The sequence below is a fragment of the Fistularia commersonii genome, chromosome 17 (genome assembly GCF_037954325.1).
Source record: "Fistularia commersonii isolate RoL2024-O1a breed Wild chromosome 17, RoL_Fcom_v1.0, whole genome shotgun sequence".
NCBI classification, from domain to species: Eukaryota; Metazoa; Chordata; class Actinopteri; order Syngnathiformes; family Fistulariidae; genus Fistularia; species Fistularia commersonii.
In genome coordinates, this window is record NC_141300.1 from 5,375,069 (window position 1) to 5,397,625 (window position 22,557).

General features: G+C 39.8%; 1 protein-coding gene and 1 long non-coding RNA gene across 7 annotated transcripts in view; one reads left to right on the top strand and one right to left on the bottom strand.

Moving 5' to 3' along the window:
• Positions 1–22,557, top strand: part of abcc8 (ATP-binding cassette, sub-family C (CFTR/MRP), member 8) — a 56,833-nt gene that overhangs the window by 14,039 nt on the left and 20,237 nt on the right. For 2 of the 5 annotated variants that reach the window (XM_086162631.1, XM_086162627.1), the window contains exons 6-19: positions 2,470–2,658; positions 4,272–4,436; positions 4,543–4,698; positions 7,940–8,074; positions 9,431–9,593; positions 10,293–10,333; positions 11,086–11,231; positions 13,680–13,794; positions 13,997–14,170; positions 14,640–14,712; positions 14,824–14,929; positions 19,108–19,140; positions 21,217–21,255; positions 21,557–21,655. In XM_086162631.1, coding sequence (XP_086018757.1) covers positions 2,470–2,658; positions 4,272–4,436; positions 4,543–4,698; positions 7,940–8,074; positions 9,431–9,593; positions 10,293–10,333; positions 11,086–11,231; positions 13,680–13,794; positions 13,997–14,170; positions 14,640–14,712; positions 14,824–14,929; positions 19,108–19,140; positions 21,217–21,255; positions 21,557–21,655 — 1,634 coding nt within the window. The remainder of the gene's footprint in view (positions 1–2,469; positions 2,659–4,271; positions 4,437–4,542; positions 4,699–7,939; positions 8,075–9,430; positions 9,594–10,292; positions 10,334–11,085; positions 11,232–13,679; positions 13,795–13,996; positions 14,171–14,639; positions 14,713–14,823; positions 14,930–19,107; positions 19,141–21,216; positions 21,256–21,556; positions 21,656–22,557) is intronic. The other 3 variants (XM_086162633.1, XM_086162630.1, XM_086162632.1) reach the window with 2 other exon arrangements.
• Positions 11,701–22,311, bottom strand: LOC147224857 (uncharacterized). 2 transcript variants are annotated; one of them, XR_015107338.1, is made up of 7 exons: positions 22,234–22,311; positions 22,054–22,130; positions 19,067–19,147; positions 13,986–14,135; positions 12,031–12,133; positions 11,897–11,961; positions 11,701–11,814 (listed from the first exon to the last, which is right to left on the bottom strand). It is a non-coding gene; the product is annotated as an uncharacterized LOC147224857 (long non-coding RNA). The 2 variants fall into 2 exon arrangements; XR_015107337.1 differs by lacking the exons at positions 11,701–11,814; positions 11,897–11,961; positions 12,031–12,133; positions 22,234–22,311 and having other exon boundaries at positions 14,065–14,119; positions 22,054–22,076.

A 22,557-nucleotide genomic window follows, 5' to 3' on the forward strand; every position in this document is an offset into this window, starting at 1 on the left:
ATGTAACTACTCCTTCATGTGTAGTTATGACTCATTCAAATCCAAAATCTTACATCTGCATTTGCATAAATGTGAAAACAAAGATGTTTACTAATTGCTCAGTTTCACTGCTGCGGTGTGTTTGGATGCGGCTTTGGTGAACACATTCTGCTGCCGTCGTAGTTTGGCTTTTAATTCTTGGACAGTTTGTTGTTTTTCAGGAAGGCTAACTTTAGCATACTTAGCTCCGTGTTTGGATGTAGATAGGACTGCTTTTTCTCCTTGAAGCACAAACATGTATTGGGCTTGCCATCTTTCTTGAAACAGAACTTCCATCTGCATCAAATTTTCTCTTCCTGAACATTTAAGGATCATTTATATTTTTGAAAATGTCATGGATGTGGATTCACTGCGATCTAATGGCGGAATGCCGTCACTTTGCGGGTAACATGATTGGCCTGAATTGTGCGAAGCTGTTTTATGATTAATGCACACGGTTGACTTATTCATTTGGAGACAATCGAACCTTTCAAGAACGTTCTCGTGGGCCACATAAAATGACATGGTGGGCCACATTTGGCCCGCGGACCTTGAGTTTGGCAAATGTGTCATAGACTATCGGTGGATAGCCTGAAATAATGTTTTCTTACATAACAATTACTCCAATATATCTTCTTCCTCTTGCTGATGCTGAGAACATTTTGCAATGTGGCTCGAGATGGAAAGAGGGAACTTAGTTAAAATACTCCGGTCCAAACTCTGGACTGGGGTCTTTCTGTTTCGCTTTCAGAGCACATGTGAGGTGTCAGAGGTGGAGGGCTTCTTCTACAGGGTCAGTGTTTTCCAGTGTTTGTAAGGTCAGGGATATTCGTCACTGCTGCGGATGCGTCCGGTGTGAGCGTTACCCCGCTTCCTTCCGGTATCAGAGAGGGATAAGAGAGATGGAGAGATCCCAGTGGGGAGTTGGAGGGGGGGTGGGGGCACTTAGAGGAGTGCCTAAAGGCGCCAGGTCATTCCCATTCTACTGTGAACGAAGTGACATCCCGACCCCTGCGGGGGTGAAAGCTCTGCACATCATGGGAAGCGACCTCGCTCTGTGTGTGTGAAAATGACCCGTCCTGACCTTCCTTCTTCTTTGAAACCAAGGTATAGGGCTGGATGAAGGAGTGTGTGGATATTTATCTCATGGAAAGATGGACGTGATTTCAGTCACGTCTGTTCTCACAGTTCTTACAAACACGTTTGGGAGTTAACTGTATTGTGACAGCCCAGATGTTTCCCTAATCCTCATCATCACTGAATGACCCAGCAAACCAAGCTGTTATATTCTCCTCTTTTTGAAGCATAAATCGATTTTCAATTTACTTTCAATTTCAAATTAAGATTCTCTGAATCTGTCTTAGAAATCAATAACAGTTTAACAATTTCAAGTCATTCTCAAGATAAGTTCACTTTGTATCACCTATGCGGTGCTTCAGGATCATCGCTCAACTAGACACGAAACATCAGTCACTGAGCTCCAAGTTGACGTGAGAAGTAAAGAGGCAGCAAACATGACCTCATTTTTCAGGTTTATCTTGCAGTGGTTTATAAACACTAGAGTTTTTGTTGATTCTGGGGTTGCTTTTGCAACAAGGAGCAAGTAAAACAGTTCAAAAGACTTTAAAAAAAAGAAAAAAAGGTAAAAGAAAAGCATACACACATACCAATAATACCTGTAACTGTTTCCAGTATATTTCACATTTATTTCAAGATCAAAATTGATGCAGCAGTCAATAGTTTTACCGGCTCTAGGGAAACATAACAGCTGGATTTGGTGCAAATTTTCACACCTTTTTCCCACACATTTCTATAATGCCCTTGTCTTCGCATCAACATCTTGACACTGACCGCCATCTGCCCAGAACGATGGTGTGTGACCGGAGACGGTTTTAATTGCTTCAAATAACTTGATCTATTGTATCTATCAAACTGTCTCAGCAGGATATAGCTGGGCTATATTCTTCTATGCAACACACAGCAGCAACCAATAGAGTGGGACAGATTTAATGCATTTGCGATGATATTTTTTGGAGGGGAACAAAGGAATCGTTGCAGCCCTATTGAAGTCAAAATTTATCTATGGAGATTCTCAGTCATCTCAGACATGGTTTATTCTTGTCAAAGCCTTTTCTGTGGCAACGGGACTTAAATTTCTTCAGTTCAAACTGAAAAAGCCTCTCGGATGACTGGTGAAATGTCTTCGAGGGAAGTCAAGGTTCACTATTCCCTCGGGAAAGATCCATCAAATTGAACCCTGGTTTATACAGTTGCCTCGATAGCAATGTCATTATGCTCATGAAAAATGCAGCATAATTTGTTTTTAATTGTATTTAACTTGCTTTGGGACTAACCCCTAGTGTTTGCGGGTACAAACATTTCGCTTTCTAATATGTTTTTTCATTACCTTACTCATTTTAGCTGTTTGTTCTTTTTCTCCAATCTTCCTAGAGGCCTCAGGCTGCACCGCCACAGGGCCCCAAGTGGATCTGGCAGGCTTTGAGGAAAGCTTTCGGCAGACCTCTAATTCTCAGCATCACATTCCGCTTTCTAGCCGACCTCCTGGGCTTTGCAGGTCCTCTCTGCATCTCTGGTATTGTCCACCACATCACAAAGGCCAATCGCACCATCCAGCCCCCGGTAAGGAGCCTTGGTAGGGCTATTCTTGCCACTCAGAAACAATTAAATAATATCTTTTATATATAATATAAATAGGGTGAAACTAAATGTAACTCTGAGCAAGTTACTTGTTTTATTTATACTGATTTATTTTGAGTTTTTGCTCAATGATAGCAAGATGGGAAACAAAAAGCAATTTTCTTACATTTAAACCTTTATCATTCAATGGGTTATTTATTGATTTATACATTAATCCCTGCTTGGGCTTACTTAATATAATAAATTATCTTCTCACGGGGGCAAACAATCATAGCACTTTCTGCCACTTTTTTAAACTGGTGAATTATTTATGACATTTGTTATTTCGAGCCATACAGGACTTTGGAAGTCAAACTGTGATGAATAACAAACCCTTGTAATTGACAAATTGTATTTGGAATTGACAGCGTGAAAGCCCAAATGTCAGCATCGGCTTTTCTTATCTGTCGTAGGTAGATAAGAGAAGGCGTGAGTCTACGGGAGTCTGGAGGGTCAAGAGATTTGCTAGATTGCTTAACAGAATTACAATAAGATGCTACCTGAGCTGGTTATAAACCTCAGAGAACATTTCGAAAAAGACATACGCCTCTCCAGACATGACAGCGATGTCACCTGGCCTCCTCCTGATTCTCAAAGGTCACAGTTACAGCTTGAGACATTTGTGAAACTGTATCTCCCTGGCACACCTGCTCTCACGGCTGCTAATTTAAGACTTGTAAAGTATTAATGAAACTCAGAGCAGCAGGAGCTGTCTCACTTTCTCAGACTTCATAAAGAGGAGACTGCCGTTTCAGACGACCTCTCAGGCATTGTTGTGTAAAAATAAATGTTTAATTATATTTCTGTGTCTTGGGAGGTTTGTTGGAAAATGATGAAAAAGTCCTTTTTACAAAGAGCACTAAGAAAATCTATATATTTTTTAACTGTGTATCCTGACTGAAGTTGACCATTTGAGGAAATTTGGGCAAGAAGAAGTTGAGAGAATGAAAAAATACATTGTGCTTCTACATACTGTAGGTTCACTGTGTTTTCAGGGTAGGACGAGGGACTGGAAAAGAATTTCTCATCTATGATTATGCTTGCATTTATGGTTTTGGTTATATGATTGGGGGTTAAGGGTTAAGATAAGATGAGATAAAATCGTAGTTTTTGATCCCCACTGGGGAAATTTGAGTCGAATTCATTGAAGTCGAGACCACGACACGGGCAAAGAGTGATGTGAAATTGAAGCTCGCTTGTATTCACTCATTCTTTTTCAATACGGGGATCACGATTTTAAAACAGGTGCAGAATGAGCTCCTCCTTTGGGGATTCCCTGTATCCATTCCCTTTAGCGAAGCAGCATGTGTTTAATTTCCTCAGCTCAAATCTCATTCCAGATACCAATTAGATGCTCCCTTCACTGGGTAAGGCTTCAATCACCATCGTGGTACCTGCGGGAAAATAAATAGTAGAGTAAAATAGAAGGTCTTGCTCTGCAAGTCCAGTTCAGCCTTACTGACTTCAATCTGTTTGACTGACGCTATTGATGCGGCTTCGAGAACACGACTGTCGATTTCCTAATCCTTCGTTTCTGGCTCTTTCTGTGCTTCCAGATGAGGTTATTGGGGATCTATTTCATTTCCTCCAAGGAGTTTCTAGAGAATGCTTACGTTCTGGCTGTGCTGCTCTTCTTTGCTCTGCTCCTGCAGAGGACCTTTCTGCAAGCCTCCTATTATGTGGCCATCGAAACAGGCATCAACCTGCGAGGGGCCATACAGGTATGGCAAGGTCTTTGGATTTTATTCCCCATGAAGCAAGTTTGTTTTCTCAGGTAAAGGTTGTAAAAGTTTTCCCCTTTCAACCCCGTTCTGACTTTTCTTCCAGACAAAGATATACAACAAAATCATGCGCTTGTGCACGTCCAACATGTCGATGGGCGAGCTCACTGTGGCTCAGATTTGCAACCTGGTTGCCATTGATACCAACCAGCTCATGTGGTTCTTCTTCCTCTGTCCTAACCTGTGGGCCATGCCGGTACAGGTGAGTATTTTGTCATAATGTCGTGGAAGTAACCAACATAGATTGGTCACCTTCCGTTTTTGAAAATCCCTTTCATTATATTGGTTCTTTTTGCCAAGTGTGCATTTTCTTACTCTTGTTTTACAGAAGTAATTATGGTACCTCTGACCCATTTGCCTGATGTGCAAATGATTGCGCAAAAAGATGTTTTTTATAATTTAGAGCCCGTATATGCCACGTGTTGGATCTTTTATTCAGCTCCAAGCCTGAAACCAGGTGCCAAAAAGGCATCAAGACTTACTCGATATAAATACCAGCATTAAATAAACTTGCAACAAACCCTTGAGATTGCAATTAGATATTTTTCAATTTTTGTTTGTTGCCTGTCCCTCTCTGAAAGCTTTAGCGGACTCCAGGGATTTGCTTAAGCTTATCAATTAATCACTGTAAAATAAAAACTCTAAGACTTTGAATGTAGATACCGCTTCCAATCATTTTTCCTTGCAATTTACTGAGAGGCAAGAAATTGCCCTTGTTTCAATGTAAAAGCACTTTCAATTAATCTTAACCTCCAGGGGAATTGCTGAAACATTTCTGGCAAAGGTTACTTATTTGAAAGAGGCTACAGTGACACAAAATGCTGAATATACTTTTGGACACAAATTCAGACATATAGAAGAAGACTTGGGAATGTTGAGGGGAACATATTTTCCCTTGAAAGTGATTCTGAGGCTGGAAATGGTGCATTGTGGGCAGCAGCAATGCTGGATGTGGGGGTTGCAGAGCTTACAGAGGAGCTTGGGGGAAGTTACACAGAGGCAGGCAAAGAATCCATCACTGACAGAGCTCGATGGGGCTTGTATTTCAAAGGCCAGCATTGTGGTTCCAAAAGGAATTCAGAAATAATCAGTCAATGTTAAACAAGATTAAGTAACCAATTACCTAAACAAGAGCTTTGGCCAAAGTGTATTTACTGCACACGCTGCAAAAACAGTCTAGCAGGTTTTTTTTTATGGATGAGCTGAGGTCTTTTTTGCAACAAGCTTGCAGAAGTCATTCGTAATTATATGTGTGTAATAACCGCATTGGATTTGCGGGAAGCAGTAGAAGGCCAGCTCTGACAAATGCAGTAAAACTCTGAGAACTGAGGAAATAATATTTGACAATCTAAAAGATGTGGATGCATCGCTTCTATATAATTCTTTGGAGCCGCATAAATATGCATGTAAGAAAGTACTAGCAGCAGCATAAAAACATTGCGTATATTAAATGTTGCTTGAAAACCAAAAAAAATCCTTTTGATTCCAATTCAATTCTTAAACTGACAATGAGACCTATCTAGAAAATGGCATGAGCTTTTGTGAAGTACAGATGTTGTAAACTTTGTCAGCGTAATACATATTATAGTGTGAACTATATTAAAGGATACATACTAATTTATTTTTTTTGCATGGGTTGGTGTATCTCCTGACCTGACGGTTGAACCTGACATTATGTGAGGACAATTTAAGACGGATTGTTGTTGCTCATGCTCATTTCCCATGACAGCAGGAGAATATATCAATAAATCAGCTCCACCCACATAACCTTCTAAGATCTATCAACAGATAATGAACTGTCGTCTTGAACAACCAGAGAATTTTAGATAGTTCAAAACATCCCTTAGACAGGATCAAGTATTTGTCTTGAGATCGGTCCAAACTGTAGGTCAACCAATGGAACATGCCTTCCGATCAATGCAGCCAAGAGGTTCTGCCTCACTATGTTGCTTTTAATCATGACTGCTAAGTATTTTTGGGATTCTGAGGATCATCAGGTATGTCATCATGTTCCTGCCACTGGGAAAACATGCCGATGTAACACTTGACCGGCGAAGCGTCAACCAAACCACATGCCATTAAATCATTCATTTGATGTGAAGGCGAAGTTCTGCTTCATGACCGTTCATGCTTGCACTGTTTCAATACAATTTCAGCCCCTCATACGCTTTTGTTACTGATCTGATATAAACATTATATATACAGTATACATTACGTTTTTTTCAATCGCTATTAATCCCTCGCAGGTAATTGTTCTCTGCATACTTGATAGGCTTTTATGTTACTTTTATATACCTGACTTATATGGTTTTCATTCTTCAGTGCAAACAATAGTTGTGAATTGTGTTTACATTTATATTTCTGTTAAAGGCCAGACTGATTAAATATTGAATGCTGTTAAGATGTATTGGGTTTTAGATTTTTTTCACCTTAGGGATGACCTGCCTAACAAAAATGGCCTGAATTAGCTGATTTCCTGACCATTGATCTATTGATTAACAAGCCTATTAAGGCTTTAAATAATGATAAAAAAAAGCAGGTTTGATTTCTTGTAGGGGGTGATTTTAGTGTCTATCATTCGTTTTGAGACACTGTAACACCACGCGGTTGATGTCTTTGAAAAAATGTGTTAGGGGGTGTTTGCTGTAAAACAATGTATCAGCAGTGCTGGCCACGTCTCTAGGTTACCAATGAATCACAATCATTGGTTGCTGGAAAACGTGTCAATGTTATAGAGTTGTTAAAAAGGAAAGACGATCACCTCCCACCTTTCTTTCAGCCATCACTCATCTTGTCCCCAAATGGCATCTTTTTCTCATGATGGATGAAGGGGAAGGGGGATAGTGAGAGTGAAATGTCACATCTATCTCTGGTTCTGTGCGCACTGGGGATTTCAGAATGCAGGGTTCAGTGGGATGCCACAGACAGCAGATGGCTGGAAGCAAACCAAGGACAGGTGGAAGTCTGACTCATATTGATTGAATTTCAATGGAGCCCAGTGGGGTTGACATGGAAGATGATGGTTTCTCATAAATGCATCCACTGCTCTTTATTCAAAATCTCACTAAAGGTCAATATATGAATTCTCAATCCATAAGTATGTCACTTTGCATTTACTTTCATTTTTAAATGTGTGCACATCCTACTCCTGCTGTTACTGTCATTTGTTTTGCTGAATAAGATCAATGTCACTGCTTCCATTACTTATGTTTCAGTGCACACTTGTTCTTAACCCCCATAATATGGACGCAATTGTGTCATTGTGCTTACGTTTGCCAGCTGATGTAAGAATGAAGCCCAAAGCCTCATTACCATGGCTGCAGATTTTTCTTTAAATGATGCCGCCGAGGAGCTAAGCCTCTTCGGAAACGTCATATTTCTTGTTTTAAACAGGTTTGATGTCCGGTTTAGTGATTCTCTCTCTATCTATCTTTCACTTCCAGATTATTGTGGGAGTGATCCTGCTCTACTACCTCTTGGGAATAAGTGCCTTGATTGGAGCAACCGTCATTGCTGTATTAGCTCCTGTTCAATATTTTGTGGCCACAAAGTTATCCCAAACACAAAAGAGCACGCTGGTCAGTCTTTCATCTGTTTTCCTTTTACAGATATCCTGAACAGTCAAATGTCATTGTGCTTTACCCCTCACACTAAATTTAAGAATGGCAATGTCAGGCTGTTTCACTGTTTGCAGCTGACCCTTTTCAGTTCAACCATTTGAACCAGTCAAAACAGAGTAAACACAGATACTATTGATACCATGAATGGTAGTCATAGCACTCATTTGTTTTAATCTAGCCTCAAGGACGATGTTAACTTGTATGTTTGTTGCATATGATCCAATTATTCAAGGCATCAATCAGCAGCATAAGAAACTTACATCTAGCTACAGTGTGTCATCATTTAGAATCGAGGTGACTGATTGCCGTCCAGACTGCTTTTGTACAGTCTGGACGGCACACAACTCTTCCACAATTCCTAAATCTCACCACCCTTCACTACCTCACTCATTCACATCATGTCCTAACTCTGCTGTCTCTCTTACTCTTGTTTGTCCCACCCCGCACACTTTCGGCCTATTTTTGTTTATTTATTTTATTCATTGCTATTTACTTTTGTCACTCTATTTATATCGTTGTTTACCTGTAGTTGTGTATTTTTCACTTGCTGTGTTCCTTGATGTTGCCCATTGTTATCCCTGATGTTGTCATTGTTTGTTGTCTGCTTTATTTGTGATTTTTTTTTTTTTTGTCTTGCTATCTTGTCTTCTGCCTTTCTATTTATATTTATTTTCATATTTATATGTATTTCCTTTTTTGACATTATAACAGTTACATTGCTGTGACAAAGGGATATCCCTTATGGGGATCAATAAGGTCCATCTTATCTTATCTTATCTTATCTTATCTTATCTTATCTTATCTTATCTTATCTTATCTTATCTTATCTTATCTTATTGTAAACACATAGACATTTAGATCAATCTGAAACAGTCAAGCCCCAAATCAATTGGTAAAATTAAATGTAAACATCTTATTCAGTGTTTGCAACATAAACAACATGGCCTATTGGCTCATACATAACTTGATCATCCTTGTATTTGTTCACACACACACACACACACACACACACACACACACACACACAGAGTATACTGTATTTCTTACAAGGATTCACACTTCCAAGGGTCTCATGTAATTATGGTCATCTTGCCTCGAGGCTCTTGGTTAGCGACGACTACTAGAAAACCACCATTGAACAAGAAGAGTGGCATGACGTAATATTCTAGTTTTCTATTCAGTACAGTATAGTGGCACTTCATAACATGTAATGCACCGATATAATAGAGGTTATTGTGTTGGCCAAGGATGTACCTTTTATAATTTAGCTGTCCTGGATGTCATGGTTGTTTGCATCTCCCTTCCTTCTTACAGGAATACTCCAGTGAGCGTCTTAAAAAGACCAATGAGCTGTTGCGAGGCATTAAACTCCTGAAACTTTACGCCTGGGAGCACATCTTTTGTGACAGCGTGGAAGAGACCCGAGGCAAAGAGCTCACCAGCCTCCAGGCATTTGCTCTTTACACATCCATATCCAGTAGGGCACTTGAAACTTTACACTTTACACATTTTATATTTCAAAATGGTAAAAAGAAATGGTGGAAAACTGCTATGTTGCATTTTATTTGGAGAGTCTTAGGAATAAAAATCCTTGACGTAAGGAGAACTTAGATATTAATGTCCATGCGTCTGATTTCTTTAAGGAACACATTTCTGCTCTCTGAAGAACATTACCCTTATCTTCCTAGATTAGAGGTTGCTGGATTTATTAACAGAATGTCTCCGGTCTAAAATCAATTACTGAAATATTAACATCGGGTTCAACTGCAGTCTTTCCAGTGGACCTTTTTATGACATGAATGGAATGTGAAAATGCCATGAAAAAGCAACCGGGACCAAATTGTCATCATAGGACCCATTATATTAAAAATGGGTGGATTCTAGACATGGGAGCCTAAGCAGAAATTGAGTACAGTAGGATAGTCTGAAAATTGACAAATTAACCATATTGATATGACATAAACTGTGTATTTCTACCTAATGTAAATTACCCTTTAACTGTGTGGTGGCTATACACAATAACAGATTAGATAGATGGCTTCTTCCTGTGCAGATGATCTCTCAAAAATGCACACAAGGGCCAGAAATAGTTGCTGTTAGCATCCTGTTTTTATACTGTGCAAAGGCATTTTGGGGTTTCACACCCTCTCCTGTGGTCTTCTTTTCTGCCTTTCAGTCTTCATGAATGCAGCCATTCCCATAGCGGCTGTGTTAACGGTAAGTGAAGGAGTGTGTCCTCCCCAGTCTGTTTACCTCTAAACATAATCCGACTGCATCGTGTTAGACCTCCCAAATGTGCAGAGACGGCGTCCTGAAGTCTGAGTGTGAGACATTCACTGACATTTGACAAGACTCACTGACAGGACCACACTATATCCCACCTGCATTGGTCGAGCTTCTGGATGGTTGTAACTTTGAGTGGTAAAAAATCAGGTACCAAGAAAAATACCAAGGAGTACTACTTGATAGGACAAATTCAGACCAACAAATAATCTTTCAATTAATTTTCAAACTGTAGAAGTTACAGCTCAAGCATGTTGACACACTGACTTTCTGTTTGTCTTCAGTGTGATTGTGTCCTGGAAAGGCTTTACAGTAGAGGTGGGCAATTATTTTGGCTGGTGGGTCACATTTCTTATTTCATTTTTATACACGGGCCAACTGGGTATCATGTAAATTGAACAAAATGAAAATTAATTTTTTTTTGGGGGCATTTTATTTCAACTTTAAAATCATATAAATGTCCCAACATTATTTTGTATGTGATCGTCCATCCAAAATTAAACAACAGAAAAAAATAAGGAGTGGTTAAATTCAGTATTGATTGAAAATACTTATTAAAACATTCAAAGAAAATAGTTTGGCGGGCCGGATAAAAAAGCAAAATGGGACGGATGTGCCCCGTGGGCCGTCAAATTCAGTAAAGTAACAGTGACCTCAAGTGATCTGTCCCTCCTTACATCCTGCAGACATTTGTGGTTCATGTCCACATCTCGAAGGACGCAGACCTGACCCCAGCTGTCGCCTTCGCCTCTCTCTCCCTTTTTCACATCCTGGTCACCCCGCTCTTCCTGCTCTCCAGCGTTGTCCGGTCCACTGTCAAGGCTCTTGTCAGGTGAGGCGCTAAAAAAAATAAAAAACAAATAAGAGTATTAGACTGTCCAGATATCCAGATTTACATGTTAGGATTGATTCTCTTCAATTACCTTTTAAGGTGAATTGTTATGTTGGGTTATGTCAGCGAGAACATCCTGCTACAAGCGGGATGTTAAATACAGAGCCATCGCAGCCTGTAAATTCAGCATCCAAGTGATATAATAGATTGAAGTAATTAAGTTATGGGATGGAAGTGAAAGAGTTTGCCATTTGAGTTTTCCTCTCCCACATGCACGGCGGTCATAGATAATTGGTGATGAATGAAGCAAACAGAAAAAAAGCCATTTTCCATGCAGGCAAATATAAAGGAATTCTGCAAAATCTCAAAATAAAAAAAACAACTCCCGGGCAGCACGATGGCGCAGTGGTTAGCGAAACGGCCTCACACAAGAATGAACCTGGTTACATACATGTTTGCATGTGTCTGTGGGTTTTTTGGGTTCTCCGATGTGCTCCAACAGTCCAAAAAGGTTGACTGGAAAAAATTGCCCAGACTATATGTGTCCCTGTGATCGTCTGACAAGACAGCTTGGATAGGCGTCCTAAGGGCAGGATAAGCGGCAGATGATGGATGAAGAAAAATGCAATAATATAATTTGGGTTTTTAAGGCTAAAGAAACTCACCATACCAAAATACACCAGGTTCAGCAGCCTTTGCAAATGCTTGTAGTGACTTCTTTGTTCAGAGACTTGTTTGTTTAGAAAAGGTCAGAAATCAGCAATATAGGGGATTCATGCAGATATATGAAAGGAAATACCTAGATGAAGCGCTTGATCTTTTGTGTTGTGTTTGGATCAACTGCATTACTGGTGCAGCGGTTGTTCATGCAAAAAAAGTGATTCATCCTCTGGAACGCTGATCTGTGACAGTGAACAGACAGAGTACACAGAGTGTACAGTTTATTCCATCGACTGAAATAACATACAGCTAATCAGCCGGGAATTCCGCTGTGATTAACCAGCTGTGGTGCTGTTGTCCTGTTGCGTTAATATTTTTTTCTTCTAGCCATCCAGGTCAAATGCACTGCCCTTTTATCATGTCGAGGTTTAATAATATTATTCTATTTCATCACATGTATTATTTAAAGAAATAGAGGACCTGCTTAAATTGATGAGGTTCCATAAGGGTGGGGGAATCACCTCACCCAATTGTCAGGATGTTTTGCATTATATATTGCAGAACTTATTTTTCTTAATTTAATTATTGCATTTTTCAATCAGAGCTCTTGGTGCTTGTACATTTTAAATGAAATTCTTGGTCAGTTTTTCTGCCTCTCAAGTGCATTTGGTCAAAATAAAAGTGAGAAGATTGTTATTAGACAGGTAATCACCGGGCGTCGGTTCTATCCTACTAATTTGGGGGGAATTTGCGAGCTAAATCGATGAAGTCCCTGGTTGCTTATAGATCGCCGCCTGTACAATTTCAGGGCTTTCGATACCATCTCTTCCAACTGAAAGCTCTAAGAACATTCCCCCAATCTGGAAACAGGCTGTCATCCTGTAAGATACCTATAATTAGATTTTCTGAACTGACACACTTTTGCAGTTGCAGAGAAAAAGGCCACACTGAGAAAGAAGTCTGCACCTTTGGCACTGGAGAGGCATGAAAGATTATATTTTCATTGTGTGGAACCCCTTAGAAACCATGACTCTTTATGATGTCTGTATCTTTTATATACTGGAAATTAGTATTTGTTCAACTTTTCAATTCAACGCATGCAACGCATTGAAAATATTGGAATCGATTTAATATTCAAATACCCCATGAATGTAGAAATGTAAGGGATGTTTTGAATTAGCATCTAGCTAACTGTGCAAAAACAGCTGGCTTTCAAAATGAAACTTTTTTTTTCTTGTTAACTATGAACAACTTTTGTAAGATCGCGTGTTTTGTTTTTTTTTGTTTCGCTGACCGTATTGCTCATATAAATACAAGTTTCTAGGTAATTTGATTTCGGTTACATTTGTAAACAATGAAAAGTGTTTTGTTTTTTTCTGTTTTGCTACCTCTTTAGTAAGTTACACAACATTTGTAAACTTCCAGTTTCCAGAACATAAAAGGTAAATGACAAAAGTAAATACCGCAGTGACTGTAATGCACATATAAACACGTGTCAATAAAGTTTCCCAGAAATTTGATTCAGTTTACATTTGTAAACAATGAAAAGCATTTTCTTCAACGCTGGAATGTGAAATAGAAGACGAGTACTCGATTTGACTGTGGCAGCGAAGTAAAAGTTCTTTCTCGGTTTTACTGCATTAATGACGCCGTCGTCTGCATCAATGCACATGCAAAGACTTGCTTTTAATGGCCCACTGAAATGGCCAGACTACTGTGGTGTTGTTCAAATATTTATATTCCATATTTAATCCCATTTTCCACTTTTCCCTATTGTTATCTCCTCAGTGTTCAGAAGCTCAGTGAGTTTTTCTCGAGTGATGAGATTGGAGATGAGCAGGAGCCCAGAGTAACAGTCAGCTCTGGCTCTAGCAATCACAATCAAAATAGGTATCAGGCTGTGGTAAGTGCACTCGTACACATGCACGCACACGTACATGTGCAACAACAACACACACACGTGCACACTCACACACACACGCTTGTCTGTGTTGGGTTGATTCGGCAACAAAGTGGACTAAATCTGTCTCTCTGTAACTCATGCTGCCCTGAATCCCTGAATGTTGTTTCCTTCATCCCTGCTTGTTGACTTACCTCCCCCGTAGTCGTCCTGTAAACCTCTCCCTTCATCCTCGTCCTCTTTATCCCGGCTCTTCCAGCCCTTGAAGGTGGTGAACCGGAAGCGCCCCCCGAGGGATGACTGGAACAATTACAGCTCACAGGGAAACCTAGGGGCCGACGGGCCTTCCCAGATTGTTGACCAAGACATTTGTATCAAGGTGAATCAACAAGTGCAATTTTTTTCACCTTTTTTTTTTTTTTTTTTTAGGAAATTGTTTTTTTTTTTTGGGTTAGTGACTGTAACTGAGTCACTGGCAGGCCTGTGGGCAGATAACCCTTTATTTTTCTTCTAAATTTAAGTTTTTTCATTAAAGTAAGTGATTTCCGTTTGGTTCGTGTATTTTATGTGACAGACGAAATAAATCATGACACATCAAGATAAGATGTACTCCATGTAGGTCAGAAAGTGAAGGAACATTAGTGTCACCCTCAAGGAATTAGACTTTTTCCCCTCAATTAATTTTGTCTAGATTATCATGCAGGGTCCAAATATAACCCTTTGACTCAACTGCCGATGGCAAAATGCCATTTTGTTTCTTTAGAAGCCACTCATTGCCCAACATGTGTCTTAATAGGCATAAATCGACTAATAATGCATTTGCCATTTGACCGTCTGTCTTTCTTTAGATAAGTAGTGGTTATTTCACCTGGAGTGATGGACCACCAACTCTCTCAAATGTCGATATCAAAATTCCCTTTGGTGAGCATTTTCACTCATGTGTGATGTAGAATTCTTTACTTGCTTTTTTTTCAAGTTTCTATTTTGTCTCGACCGGCACACTGGCAGAATAATTGTCCGTCTCTCCATCAGGTAAGCTGACTATGATTGTAGGCCAAGTGGGATGTGGAAAATCCTCCTTGTTGCTGGCAGCATTGGGAGAAATGCAAAGAGTGTCAGGAATAGTCACCTGGAACAGGTCAGTTCTCAGTTTTATTGTGTAATCTTGCAAAAATCTGAGCAAAATGATTATAAAACGGATAATTTGCGGACAGGCTATCAAATCATTTATTTTGTTTCAATGTTCTCTTTCTTCTGATCACATTGAACTGCATTCAAAAGCTGTATTTCTTTCAGCCTTTAAATGGACAGTATTGTAGTTATTAAAAGCTTGCTCATTTGTTTTTAAAGTGGCAGAAACAAAGTAAATCCATCATTTTTATACCTGTTTAAGAGACATGTAAGTACTCTGATGGGCACATTTGAAAGCAATCTACTCTCCTTTAAGGATCATGAACTAAACAATGTCAATAAAGTGTCATCCCAGAGGCCTGTTATTCACGGAGGTGACACGTGCACCCTCAGGAGAACGGATGTGATGTATGTTATAGAGTTCTTCCTAGATTTACATTGAGTCCAGAGCTGAAAGGTTAATTGGGAGTGAATTGATCTCCATAGAGACTCAGACTGCCCTGATCAATCACATGTTAACTTTCCCTACTATATCCTCTTTGACACTCTGAATCACAGCTGTTCTAGTGATTGACCTAACAGCGATAGATGTATTCTTTTTATTTATGTGTTGTCACGCTCTGATTAAATAATGAGCACTCAAATCAGGCCGGCAAGTCCTCTCTTACAAGTCCTCTCTACTGATGAGGACTGATTGTCACAGTCAGATGGTGGAAGGAGACGTGCATATATCTCTTTGTTTGTCTGTGATCTGAGCTGTAATTTTTGATAACGCATCATCAAAATCAAACGGAATTGGCTTGTTATATATTTAACTTGATGAAAACTCGCCTCATGGCTGTGATTTTCATCGTCCCGGAAATGATATGATTAGAGTCCTCTCTGTATTCTTTAAAAGGGACCGCCTGCAGGGATTGTTGCATAGAATAATTTCAGGTTTGTTTACTTTTAACTGTTTGGACCGCATGTTAGCTTCCGCTTGTTCTTTTTTGGCTTTGTTACCTCTGAGAGACAAATTCCCGGTGAAGATCGAGGGTCAGCCATTTATGGTTTTCAGTTAAAGCAAATCAAGAAGGAGAGCAAATTTGAACAGAACTGCTGAAACTGATTCTCAACACACTTCCAAATCTCTGGAGTCACCAGAATGCATCCGCAACCTCTGAAGAACTTGTCACGAACCCAAGATAGTAATGTTGGCAGGATCCATTTGTCAACAATCGTTCAGTTTACCCTACTTGATTTCCAGAGCCCGAAAGCACACGGTGCTCTGCCCTCTTATGCGCGACCGAGCGCCAAGGCAATGTTTCTCAGCGAGAGGCTGAGGATTTACCATTTAGGCTTTGCTTGCTTAAAGTAATACAACACAGTAATACGACAATTTTGTTGAGGTGTTTCCATTCTATTGACCACTGTTGTGCTGTGTCTTAGTTGGGACGAGAAAAATGTATCTGTTTCTGGAATGGTCTGCTTTGTTATGGATTTAATCAAATCAAACAGATGGCGCTGGGATCTGTGTAAATATCCTTTATGACAAGTCTAAGGAAAAGGAGTCCACTGAAGCAAATATATAATTGACTGTAAATGGCATGGCTAAAGAAAAGAATTGTTAAATGGTTATTGGTAAGTCATCGGTGAGGTGATAATGCTGATGTTTTGTTCCCAGAACTACTGGAATTTAGGACCTGTCTCATGCAATTTCTTGTTTCACATTGAATAAATGTACTCTAATATGAATGACAGAAAGTAAACGTCTTGGCTTCAGATTCATACGATCAGGGGTGGAAGCCAAATGGGAAAGAATGTTGAAATCAAATTTTGAAATCTACTTTTTTCCTGAAAAAACAATCAAGCCAAAGAACTATCAACCCCAACTCCAACTGCTTCATTGCACTTCACACTCTAAAATGCAAACTGGAGGGCTCAGAAGCCCTAAAGCTATTTATGGCTGATGTATATGAGAGCGCTGACTAAAATGAACTCCTGACCTTGAAAGCACGAGTTGTTCAGACGAATAGTTTCTGAATCCATTCCAATGTCATCTTCATTTATCAAGAATTGAATGTATTTAGATACTATTTTCATTCAGCAGAATGTCTGAGAGCGGGCTAAAACAGCTCACGGGTCGCTGATGTGTTTAGTGACTCCCCCCATCACGTGCTGCCTTGTACTTCTCCAGCTCTTTTCGTTCCAAAAGTGGTATGAAGCAGGGACCTCTGGGACTTCTAAGGTGTTAAGGCTGATGACGGTTTCTATTTTGATCGTCCCATCTTGATAAATTGAAGTAACTTCCACTGAAGTAATAAACAATAACATCCAAACTGCTAGCGGAAGGGTGAGAAAGCTCACGACGTAACACAACCGATGGGTAGAAATAAGATATTCAGTCAAAAGCTTAGACAGTGGGTCATTATCAGGCATGGTCACCATCACCTTTGGGGTTTCAAGTTAATGACGGGTGTTTATGTTTTTTAAACTTTGTGAGAAACTGTGGGAAATTGCTCCGCCAGGCTGGAGTTAGAAACCCGTGAATCCCATGTAAGCCTCTTGGAATGACCTCGAGTCCTTGAAGGTGTCTGTAACTGTCGAGGAGATCTCCTCCAAGGCTAATTCAAATAGGAAAATTGATTTATCAGATCCTTCATCATTAACTTATAGATGCGTTAGCAGCAGAGTAAAACCACTTGGCTTTCAATTGAAGCTTCATCTTTCAAGTGTCATTAGGGGATGATGTGGTGCGATGTGATACTTTTCACTCTGTGAGGTAAGAAAAAGGTAGCATGTAGTGTCTCAATTTCCTCCCTACGTTCAATCCATTTCCAAATAATAGTGCCATTCAGCTGGGAGAACTTTTGACCCTGATGTGTTTTACTTTCTCACATTGCCGTTGCGTAAAGTAATGTATCTAATCATCAAATAAACCGGACTAACTCTCAAACATCGGTCTAAAAATACTGAGTGAATGTTGAATGTTCTTCCCTTGTAGAGAAAAAAACATTAATCATTCACTTGATAAAATGCTGAAAAGATATGGAATGATAAATATTCATTTTAGAATTTAGATTTCATACACAATTTTCTGACTATTTTTGCATTACAACTACATTAGTTCTTTACCATTTTTCGTGATTTCCTACTTTTTTTTGTTTTTATTTTAATTTGCAGTCCACACAATATGTATATGCACAAAGAGCCTTGCATCCGTCTTTTCCTGTTCTTGGAACTCAGAGTGAGAAACAACAAGCTTGTGTGTTTGTGGCTCTGGCAATTCCAATAATTTTTCATCATAAATGTTCGAATCGAATAATGCTGCAGTCTCGTTAAGCTTAGAAAGCTCAGCCTTCCCATAACATGTAGTTTCCAGTCTCGATGGAGTTTCGTATCAAAGTTGGTCAACGGATTAAATTAACAAATTTAATGCTCCCAACAGCTGAAGTTCCCATTCAAAGTGCTACGAATGGGGTTTGAGGTGCCCCTCTCCAGATAGGACTTAAAGCTGCATGTTTCAGCCAGGGGGTGATCTAAGTCTCAGGCAAAGTGTGCAAAACTCCTCTGGCAGAATCCTGGAATATAAATATGGAGCTGGAGATGAGAATGTTGGACCCAGTGTAATAAAACAAAATTATTGATTTCACTTCAACTGCTTTGATAAACAATCAAATCTCTCATTGTTTCTCATTTAGCACAGTATGCTCATGTAAGTGTGTGGGCGACATGAGCTTCTTGAATGCCTGTCACATTTTATCTACCAACAGCTGAGATCTCTGCTTCAGTGGTTGCCATTTTAAAGCTGCAAATGGTTGTAAATAAACCAGACCTCCCTAAATGTCATGATTAGCATCACCTAACAAAAGGTGTGACATGTTAAACCTAAAAAAACTCTTGTTTCTCAACTGAGCTTGTGCAAAGTCACAGAATAAAGCATTCTTTCAGGATTTCTTATATGAATGGAGTGTGTGATTTTGTGCGTGAGAGGCATTAAACAAGTTTGTAAAAATGCAAACAACTGGCATAACCATTGAGGACACTTGTTTGATCTTGTCAGTTCGTCTTCTTAGAGTTCTTGTTCTATCATCGAATCTATCTTGTCATTTTAACAGCTTTGACTATTTAACAATTACAGGTGCTTTGGAGCAATTTGAATTACCTGTTGACAATGAAAATATCTTTTCCTCTCTTATTTTAAAGCCTGCCAGTCCTGGAGTCTGAGGGAGATGAAAGGTGAGACCTGCATGTAAATAAAAGCACAAACATAAAAAAGTCATTTCCACCTCAACCAGTGTAAATGAGTCGCTGGCACCATGCGCATGTTCCAGAGAGTGTACGTTTTAGTAGTGCTGCCTCCGAGTGTGCAGGATCACTCCTTACACATCGAGTGGACACGTTTTAATGTGTGCAGTGTCATGAGGTGTTTGAGATGATGTCTTGCATAGATTTTAATGAACTCTGTATCTTCTCTGCTGCAGGGTGGCAGCGTGACTTTTGCGGGATTTCAAAGTGTTAAATGAGCTAAATCCACTCAAAGTTGTCAAAGTGCCAGAGGTCTTAAAAACATCATGATATAACGAATCGGAGCATTTAATATCTGTCGAAAAAGAGAATCGTAAATCAAATGGTCAAAACTGTTTTATATTATCTAGTTTCTATTATCAAGGAGCAAACAATGTGATTGTACAACTTGTTGTGTTTGGGCCAATGTGAGAAGTTTAGATTTTTTTTTCTTCTTTTTTTCAATCTACATTAACACATTTTAGTGTTTGTCACTTCACACAAGGAACAACGTTCCTCCCTTTTTCATGGTCTGGCCGTATGGCCAGAGGAGTCTAAAAATATTTAGAGCTTGGATTGCATTGCATTTGTAGACCACAAATACTGCCCAGTGCAATGCCCTTCAATGAGGTTAAGATTGCACATTGCCTCTCCGTGTGCAGCTATTATACCTTTTTGTGACTACAACTTTTGTCCCTAATCTAATTTTATAACACATATATACACAAACACACACACACACTAATGCATCCATGTCACCCTGCTTTTGGCAGGAAGGCACAAGACCAGCATTTGACAGCTGCTGTCCTGCCCTGGGCCGATGCCTGCATTGCTGTCTAACCAGTCACTGACAGCACATAGAAGTCTTTGCTGTTTGTATCTATTGATAGCATGATGTTTTGGGTAGTGAGTGTTTCCGTAGAAACAAGAGTACATTGAGTAACAGTTTTAAATGTGAACAAAACGCCCACTTAACTACAAAGTACAGCTGATTTAACTTTTTTAGTTGCTCCCAAGTCCGGTGCATGCATTTGAAAGGGCTCAGTGTTACCATTTTTAATTGGTCATGATCAATATAGGTGATTATTTATGCAAACAACCTGATTTACATTCAAAAAAACATATGGAACTTAAAAAATCAAACATAATTTATATTTAATATAGCTGTCAAGGCCCGCAAATCACTGGAACCCTTATCCATTTAAAAGAAGTACTTATCACCGCAAAGAGATTTAAATCAACACTTGATGTTTTAGTATTTCTGATCCATAGCATATGTAGAAACAATATTTACTGTTATAATAGTTATGTGTTAGTGAGAGGAAGCTGACTGTTACAACACAATACCACCTTTTCTCTGCACTGCGTTCGTAAGTGACTTTCACGAAGTGCATGATGTCACCTGACCCTCTCGGGGGGTTGCCACTCACTGGAGTCTGGTCAGAAGTGCAAATTTATTTTCATTGCACTTTCTTTCAACCCCACCCCTCCAGCACATAATATAAACATATAAACATGGAGTTGGGAGGTGCAGTGCATGCAGGATCACGGAAATTTTTTTTCCCCAAGTCAACCACCCTGTTTGCATTTATAATTATAGGCTGGCTTTGGGTGAGAGTCATATGCCAGATGATCCGGATACAAACAAACAGTAACTTACATTGATGTATTAGTCTTTGCCGGAGAGATAAAACCATTTGGGAATTCACAACGTCGGAGTCTGAATGGTTAAAGCCGATTCCCTTATCAGTAAGAAGATATGGAATCAGGAAGAAATATTTGTGGGGTGGTATCCTTTTTAGAACTGATAAGATCAGGGCTAATGATAGATGTCCTCATGTAAGGAAGTGGCTGGCCTGTTTGTGTTTTGCTGCAGAGAGACATGAGTGGCATAGTGAGAGGAGTGTATACAGTTTTATGTGCACATACTGTAATGTTTGATACAAATCTAAGAAATGGGTTGTCCTTGAAGCCGTATTGTTTATGATAATTCATCAATAAATAGGTTAATGTTTATTTTCTTTGCAGTCCCACAGACAGAGACACAGCGGGCGATGGAGAAATCAGGTGAGCGCGTGAGTCACCCATCTGGATCCCATCGTCAGCAGAAGTAATCATCAGTTCTCACGATCATCGAGAAATCCATTAAAGATGTTGTGAAAGGAAAGCGGGCTGCATCTCTCGACCATATATTTATTTGGCGAATATGCTTCGCTCGAGGATCTCTGACATTTCTTGATAGCCTGCTAGGCTTTACTTAATTCATGTACCATTGATTCAGTCCTTCTTGGGAAGCCATAGCCAGGTGAACTTTACAGATCTTTAACCCCATTTACACACTTGTTTTTGTGTTTTCCATCTATGGCAGGAAGAGATGTGCTGTGGCATATGCTTCCCAGAAACCCTGGCTGCTGAACGCCACATTGGTGGAGAACATCACTTTTGAGATGCCCATGATCAAATCCAGGTGAGTTCATATACAGAAGAGCTAGAAAATCTTAATGTTCACCGTGCCATCTGTCACAACTAGATCATACCATATGTTGCCTCTTTGCAAAAAGCAATGTTGAGTAGGAAGATACTTTACATTATTACATTACATTACATTTGGCAGACGCTTTTATCCAAAGTGACTTACAATAGGGGACATAAGCACTGCAAATAACACTTGCAAATACGAGATGCACGGGAAATATACGGAACAGTAAGCTGGAGTTAGTTTTTTTTTAATTTTTTTTTTTAAGACAAAGACGCACACATACGTACACACACACACACACACACACACACACACTGCATAGCCTAACTTGGTGCCTAACCTGATCTGGGGCAGCTCAAGCAGAGAAAGCAGAGAAAAGTCTTTACCTGTTTCTTGAAGGTTGAGAGAGATGATGCTTGTCTTGTTGCTTCCAGAAGTTTGTTCCACCACTGAGGTCGTAGAACTGAGAACAGTTTTGCCTGAGATCACTCAGAGCGAGCAGAAGGTACTGCCAGTAGGTTTGTACTAGAGGAACGCAGCTCTCTGCCGGGAACATAAGGTCTTACCATTTCGTTCAGATATGCTGGACCTGTTCCTGAGGTGGTTTTGAAGGCCAGGGTCAGGGCCTTGTGCTCGATCCTGGCAGCTACTGGTAGCCAGTGCAACTGGATGAACAGAGGTGTAACATGAGCCCTATTGGGTTGAGTGAATACCAACCGTGCTGCAGCATTCTGTACCATCTGCAGTGGTTTTATTGCACAAGCAGGTAGTCCAGCTAGGAGGGAATTGCAGTAGTCCAGGCGGGAGATGACCATGGCCTGAACCAATAGCTGTGCCGACTGTTGGGTCAGGTAGGGTCTGATTTAGAGATACTGCAACCAATGTGATTT